Source organism: Amblyraja radiata, chromosome 13 (assembly GCF_010909765.2).
Source record: "Amblyraja radiata isolate CabotCenter1 chromosome 13, sAmbRad1.1.pri, whole genome shotgun sequence".
NCBI lineage: Eukaryota > Metazoa > Chordata > Chondrichthyes > Rajiformes > Rajidae > Amblyraja > Amblyraja radiata.
Window position 1 is genome coordinate 4,950,090 of NC_045968.1, and position 8,218 is coordinate 4,958,307.

Genomic DNA, 8,218 nt, shown 5'->3' on the forward strand with positions numbered 1-8,218 from the left:
GTTCAATGCTGATAAACTATATATGAGCTGACGGTCCCCTGGGAGGAGGCTGTGGACGAGGCTTATGAAAGAAAAAAGCTTCGATATTCAAACCTTGCAGCAGAGGCAGAGGAGAGAGGTTGGAGTGTTAGGCCCCTGTCCCACTTAGGAAACCTGAACGGAAACCTCTGGAGACTTTGCGCCCCACCCAAGGTTTCCGTGCGGTTCCTGGAGGTTGCAGGTGGTTGCCGGAGGTTGCAGGTAGTGGAAGCTGGTAGGGAGACTAACAAAAACCTCCGGGAACCTCATGGAACCGCACGGAAACCTTGAGCGGGGCGCAAAGTCTCCAGAGGTTTCCGTTCAGGTTTCCTAAGTGGGACAGGGGAAATCGGGTGTGTCCAGTGTAGGTGGGGTGCAGGGGCTTTGTAGCCAGTTCCACCGCAATGCTCCTGAGGGAAGTAGGAGTCAGAGGGCAGGCACAAAGGAGGGCAATGGAAGAACTTGCCAATGCCGCCAAACGGAGCAGTCACTGGCTGTGGCTGAAGAGGAAAGTTGCTGTCTGGGCCGCCACGTGACCATCTAGAGGCTAACCATAAGACACACACCCAGGTCTGATCACCCTGCGGTGGGCCTGCCTCGACTGAGGGTGTCTTATGATAAAAGGCCGAAACACCCAGTGACGTTGAGGTACACAACTGAAGATGTGTCTGATTGGTAGCAAATTCACCTGGTGGTCATCCCCAAGAATGTCAATTGTAGTGAAAATCTTAGGGATTGTAACATCCAGTCCTACTATCTGCACTCCGCTATTTTTCTCTTTTCTCTACCTATTGTATATGTGTTTGGCTTGATGGTACTCATCTATAAAACTGTCATATTTGATTAGACAGCACTCAAATAAAAGCTTTCCACTACATCTCAGTACATGTGACAATAGAGTCATAGACCATGGAAACACACCCTTCGGCTCAAATTGCACACGCTGACCAAGGTGCCCCATCTACACATTACACCTGCCTGCATTTGGCCCATATCCCTCTAAACCTTTCATATCCATGTATCTTCCAAATGCCTTTTAAATGTTGTTACAGTAGGTGCCTCAACCACCTCCTCAGCCAGGTCGTTCCGTTTACCCGCCACACAGTGTGAGGAAAAAGTTGCCCCTCAGCTTCATAATCCTTCCCCTCACACCTTAAATCTATGTCCCCCAGTTCTTGATTCCATTATCCTGGGTAAATAATTTTATGCTCACAAATTATAGGAGTAGAATTAGGCCATTCAGCCCATCGAGTCCACTCCGCCATTCAATCTGCCTCCTAATCCCATTTTCCTGCTTTCTCCCCATAACCCTTGACACATGTTCTAACCAAGAACTTATCTATCTCTGAGTTTGTCTATCTCTGCATTCACTGTCTTTCTGTAATTCATTTCCACAGATGGCTTTGGAGGCCAAGTCAGTGGATATTTTAAGGCGGAGATTGACGGATTCTTAATTTGTTCGGGTGTCAGGCATTTTGGGGCGAAGGCAGGAGAATGGGGTTGAGAGGGAAATATAGATCAGCCATGATTCAATGGCAGAGTAGACTTGATGGGCCAAATGGCCTAATTCTGCTCTTAGACATATGAACTATCGATTCCCTTCAAGATCGTATACACCTCCAGAAGATCATTCCTCATCCTCCCTGCACTCTGATGAATTAAGTCCAAGCCTGGCAAACCTCCCCCTATAACTCACGTCCTGGCAACACCCTCCTATAATAGACATAAACCTCATTTAGGATGGAGCAAATTCAGTTTCCGATGATTTAATAACCAGTAACTTGCTTCCAACCCATTAAAAAGTGATCTTTAATTATAAATGTGTCGGGTTTATTTACTTTCTTCGGGAATAAACAATTCCTGATCACCCAATACTACGCACGCACGCACACACACACACACACACACACACACTCAAATCACTCTGCAGGCATTTATTTCAATGGTAGACACAAAATCCTGGAGTAACTCAGCGGGCCAGGCAGCATCTCTGGAGAAGATAAATGGGAAATGTCCAAAGATGTTGTTTGATCCGCTGAGTTGTTTGACCCAGCATTTTGTGTCTACCATTGACATTTCGGGTTGGGACCCTTCTTCAGATATCCGTCTAACCAGGTTTAAAGATATCTCGGAAATTACACTAAAGGCTCACATATTGTATTGGCTGATTTGTATAGAATTACTTTCTTTTCTGAAGAAGGGACTCAACCCGAAACGTCACATATTCCTTTTCTCTGGGGATGCTGCCAGACCCGCTGAGTTACTCCAGCTTTTTGTGTCTATCTTCTGTTTAAACCAGCGTCTGCAGTTCCTCCCTGCACACGTATTTCTACGGCGACTGGTATGCATGGGGGAATGGAGGCGGACGCTGGATAGTGTTTAATTGTAAAATCCTGCATTCTACATTTGTCAATGTGGCTGTTTACGTTTAATTAGCGAAAGTAAGGACTGCGAGCAGCGCCCGCCGCCTTCCGAGATCGCCAGACATGAATCCTCATGTCAGCCCCATAATATCCCGGTGATTACTTAAGATTACTTAAGACCTGACTGGGAATTAATAGCAATTCCGCGGCCATCATGAGATTCTGAACTCCCGGGGGACGGGCTTTCAGTATTTAATTTACCAGCTCAATGTGCTAAAACTTGTTGGTGGCACGGAAAGACACATTCTCGTTAGAAGCTGACCTTCAGAGCAATGGTGTCAATTGAATTCAACGCCTCGCCGCCCCATATTAAGACGGTTGCAACAACACGCTCGCAATTTTCACCCAGCCCGAAAAGGTGCGGTTTTAATTCTAAATATTTATTTATCGTTTACTGATAATTCATATTCTCAAAGCATGCATAATGTTCCCTGTTGTAAAAAATGAACCTTAGTGTGGTGAGTTCTATTTCAAAATTAAAACAAGCATTTTCCTGTACACCATTCTGTACTAAAACATTGACTGAGAGTCATCTAAATAAATGCTTCAAGAGCACTTTGAGCGGCGGAGAAGCAAGGGCGAGGGTATTTATTTTTTGACAGAGGTTTATAGATAGAACTCGAGTGCATGGTTTGAAAGCAACTAATGTTCAATTGAACGGAGAGCGGTTCAACATTAAATGCCGTTCTGTAGATGCCTTCCTCGTTAGCAGCTGTAGCTGTGTATGTGCTCTCCGGTTCCCTCTAGGTAGCCAGCGACTGCAGACTGCACTTGGTTCCAGTCTGAAGAAGGGTCTCGACCCATTCCTTCTCTCCAGAGATGCTGCCTGTCCCGCTGAGTTACTCCAGCACTTTGTGTCTATCTTGGTTCTCTCAATCTCTCTAGGCTGGTCGTCAATGCAAAGGGGCGACTTATCCTTGCAACCAATGGTCTTCCCTGGGTATTGGGTTTGATGAGAAGTCCCTGAACTGGAATGTGTAGGAAGGAACTGCAGATGCTGGTTTAAACCGAAGGATAGGCACGAAGTGCTGGAGTAACTCAGCGGGTCAGGCAGCATCTCTGGAGAAAAGGAATGGATTTCGACCCAAAACGTCACCCATTCCTTCTCCCCAGTAATGCTGCCTGTCCCTCTAAGTTAATTCAGCATTTTGTGTCTTTCCCTGAATTGGAAACCTTGTACTTATTCCCCAATATTTATTGAATGGGGGTGGGGGGTCGCTGGCAATCTGTGGTTTATTTAATTTAATATTAAATTAGATAGGGCAAGGAAATAGGCCCTTAGGCCCACCGAGTCCACGCCGACCATCGATCACCCTTTCAGACCAAATTCTATGGTCCACTTTCTAATCCACTCCCTTCGCATTCGGGGTAATTTACTGAAGCCCATTAACCTGCAAACCCCCACCCGTCTTTGGGATGTGGGAGGAAACCGGAGCACCCGGTGGAAACCCACGCGGTTGCAGGGAGAACCGCGGAAACTCCACACAGACAGCAAGGGGGAGGGGGGGTCGGGATCGAACCCGGGTCTCTGGCGCTATGACAGCAGCTCTACCAGTTGCACCACTCTGCCAGCCTTGTCTGCAAGACATTGGCAGTGAACCAATTCAATTCTAAATTTAATTCGGACACAGGAAAATGACCCAAGAATAATCAGTGTGTGAAAGTGCACAGTACAAAAAGAATGATAGCATCTCATGTTCAAGACAAGCATTAATAATATTCCTGCATTTACTTATTTGCCCCGTTATATGATTTGCTATTGAATTACTGAGTAATGTAATCCATGCTATAGATTCAAGAGGAAGTGTTTTGTTTAATTTACTTATACTGACTACTTCGGGAAAAAAACTATCAGATACAAACGGTTGTTTAACGCGTCTTGGATTATTTTAAAAAAAATGTCAGGGGTAATTGGAAATAAAACACTTGGGTAGTTTGAGTCAACTGGATCTGGCCGCTGATTACACACACACACACACACACACACACAGCCGCGTTGTTTCAGTTGTTGCTTGGCGGTGCCAGTCAGAAGCCAGGTCGCTGGTGGGACATCTCAAGCGCGCGTTTCCCTGTGTTTTGACATTTTTAACTTATCTGGAAATGGAGACTGCGCGCACACTTGTGCTCATCCCATCGATCAAACAGGCTCCAGTTCTAGCTCCTACAGCAGATCAGCTCTTCCCGTTAATCCTCTTTCCTGGCCCTCTCTCTCTCTCCCTCCCACCCCCCTTTATCCCCCCCCCCCCCCCCCTCTCTCTCTCTCTCTCTCTCTCCCTCTCCCCCTCCTCTTTCTCCCTCTCCTCCCCCATTTCTCTCTATCTCCCTCTCTTTCTCCCTTTCCCTTCTCTCTCTCTCTCACACACACACACACACACACACTATCTGATCTTCCACCTCCCATACTGAGTGATCGATCGCCCCAGTTTCTGTCGGGAAAAGGAATGGCCACACATTCAAACCTATCCCCGCGGCTTGCAACGCCGTTTGCTATTTGTGGCCCCGACTAACCCCGCCACTAAACCGCGGCTCTGCGCATTCTGTCCGTGTTCCAAATTCTGGGACAGTTTCGACCATCGAACCACTGCATCTAGACACAAGATGCTGCGAACAATAGCTCCCTTCACCGGCTTCTCTCCGCAGCGGAGGTAGATTTCTGAATCAAGTTACCAGTAAAATGATCTTTATCAATTCGCAACTTAACTCTGTCGCCTGAACCGCTGCCCTGTCGGTTCCCACTTCTCTGGGCTGCATCTTACCGATGGGAGTATATAGTTACCCCGCACAAAGAGCAGTTCAGTTCACGGGAGCACTGCGGAAATTTGACCTTCCCGGCTCGATCTACTCAAAATGCTCCCATTAACTAGACCACAATCGAACACTTCCCGACACGGCCCCGAGTTCTAATACTCACCCCGGCTTCAGAAGGGAACACTTCCCAGCCTAGTTCGCCTTGGACAGACCGGGAATCCAGCAGCGTAACTGCGGAGAGTTAAAGAAGGCCATTAGTTCCGTTTAGTTTATCGTCCAGTGTGTTGAGGTACAGGGAAAAGGCTCGTGTTGCCAGCGGAAAGGCAATAGGTGGTTACAACCTACAACCGAGCCGTCCACAGTGTAGGGATACACGATAAAGGGAATAACGTTTAGTGCAAGGTCAAGCCTGTAAAGTCCTATCAAAGATAGACTCAAAAAGCTGGAGTAACTCAGCGGGAACAGGGTCCGAGGGTCGCTGATGAGGTAGATAGTAGTTCAGGACTGCTCTCTCATTAGGAGAGGTGAGTGAGTGCTCTCATTAGGGGGAGCAGTAACGGCGAACACTGTTCACAAACGTTCGCTTAATAGTTAATAAACTTCAGAAATTAAACAACTACTCTGTGCGCTGCGGCGTACGACATTGGATTTTATCACCAATTATTAATTATCGTCAACTGGTATTGAAAGAGGAATGTGCATTCTGTGAGATTGTTGGGGACATGTATCGCGTTTGCAATGTGACTGAATTTGAATTTGGAGTAATGACTTGGCTCGCTATAAATCTGGACATTACCAACACTCGAGTGGAGCTAATCCGTATTTATTTTTTAATTCGAGTAAAATGTTTATTTGATGTGCTCCAGCGGCCTCGACTTTACTGGTTGATGTTAGTGACAAGTGCGGGAGTTGTACATTCAGGAGATGGAGATGGTATTAGCGTGTTTAAGAAGGAGCTGCAGATGCTGGAAAATCGAAGGTAGACAAAAGTGCTGGAGAAACTCAGCGGGTGCAGCAGCATCTATGGAGCGAAGGAAATAGGTGACGTTTCGGGCCGAAACCTTTCTTCAGACTGATGTAGGGTGGGCTGGCTCGAACGCTAGCTCAGGTAACGATCAGCGAGGCTCACTGGCGTTTAGCAACTGGAAGGCGAGGGGGGGCGGCGGACATTTAAAGAGGAGTACTTTCCCCGGTTTGATTTCTCTGCCAAATATCACCTTGTAATGCCTCATTCCTTTGCAAAAAAAGGAAAAATCCTAAAACAAAGTTATAGTGGGGAAAAAATCTGTGTTTTAAACCAGTCCGTTTTTCCTAAGTTTTTTTTTAAATGTTCTCAGTCAGAGAATGCGAATCGACCTGTTTGTTTTAGGATTTATTGGGGCTAACTTCTGAAGGGTGCTATCTCCCTGGGGTTTACAGGGAGAGGCAAGAACCGGGACAGCTATGTAACATCCCCCCCCTCCCCACCCCTCGCTCTGCAGCAGAGGCGTGCAGCGAACTGCACACCACAAGCGCTCGGATGAATCTCCGGTAGATCCCACTGCGGCAGGACAATAAGCGCTCAATCGCAGGCGTCTAGAGAGGGGCAAAGACGTGGGCTGCATGCTAAGAGCCGCGTCAATTCTCATCGCTAAAGAAAACACTTGGTCATAAAAGTTTGCTCAGTGTTTGCTAGCGTTTAAGGGAGGAAAAAAGAAGTCCATTAGAATCACCAGTCCGTCCCCGTTCAGGTCACGGGCTGAGCAATGACCCAGTTAAAAAAAACACAACTCAGCACTATTTAGTTTCTCCCTCATTTCACTCTGAATTAATTCTTTATTCTGGGGATGCTTTCAGTTCAGCGAGGAGTGACGGGGGGGGGGGGGGGGGGGGGGGGGGTTAGTTGGGTGAACGGCGGCGATATTCGACTTCTCCACAATCTCACAGGGTCTAATGATACACTTGTGTGGCTGTCACACTGGGGATGTCCGGCTCAGCTCAGCCCAGCCGCCCCTCCACGGATGGAGGAGGGAGGGGGGGGGGGGGGGGGGGGGTCGGCAGACGCAAACTCCCAACAAAAGTGGACGCAATGACTTTAAAAAAACATTTTGACGACGGCTTAAAATAAAAACTGAGGTGGGGGAAAGGAAAGGTTTTTTTAGCGAGGTGCAGGGAAGCAGGCGAGGTCTGGCTGTGGAACAGACTAGTCCCGGACAAGGCTAGCACACCTGCCTGTACTAGGCAGCCTGTCCCCGGCTTCACCAGCGCCTTGTCCTTGCCCCTGCAACAGAAGCCCCCCCCCCCCCCCCCCCCAATGTCCTGCTGGCTCGAAGAGCCGAATGGCCTCCTCCTGCACCTATTTTCTATGTCCTTTGACAGTAGCGCGGTGCAGAGTCCAGTTAAGTTCCACCCTTCGCTCGGACGGTCCCGCAACGCGACCTGGTCACCAACTTACCTTGGTTAGGCGGGTGGCTCTTTGAAATGTAAAAACCTGCCGAAATCCCCAAAAAATACAGCGCACAGATGGTCAACTGCAGAGTCCGGGCCATCTCGCCACCTAGTTTGTTGTTGTGGGGGTTTTATTCTCTCCTCCCCCCTACTCTTGTCCTTGTTAATAACTCCTGCCGACGGAGCTCCCACTTCAGACCGCTCTTTCCCGGTGGAATAGCGAGTGGATTTGGAGAACTGCGGCTCGAAGACATTGTAGAGGAGGCGGCGCTAGCGCCTGACGTCAGCCGTCCAACAAGACAGATCCAGTCAAAATACTGGGGGCACAAAAACCCTTCACCTCCCCCCACCGCGCCTCAAGAAAAACTGGCGGCTTGAAGCAACGTTTCAGTCTGAAACGGGGGCGTCTATTGCAACAGCTAACCCCCTCCCAACCACTCTCAGAATCATTAATTAGAGAGACAGCCACCTTGCCAGTCACACACACACACACACAGCACACACACACACACACACACACAGCACACACACACACACACACACACACACAGCACACACACACGCACAGCAGCTTCACACACACACACACACACACACACACA

The 8,218-nt window shown here is 48.2% G+C and overlaps 1 protein-coding gene across 1 annotated transcript in view; it reads right to left on the reverse strand.

The window, feature by feature from the left end:
* The window catches only part of epha4 (EPH receptor A4), a 132,795-nt gene extending 124,862 nt beyond the window's left edge, over positions 1–7,933 (reverse strand). The window contains exons 1-2 of the mRNA XM_033031115.1: positions 7,624–7,933; positions 5,353–5,420 (exon numbers count right to left, since the gene is read on the reverse strand). Of these exons, the coding sequence (XP_032887006.1) occupies positions 5,353–5,420; positions 7,624–7,717 (162 nt within the window). The 5' untranslated portion in view covers positions 7,718–7,933. The remainder of the gene's footprint in view (positions 1–5,352; positions 5,421–7,623) is intronic.
* Positions 7,934–8,218: the final 285 nt, after the last annotated feature.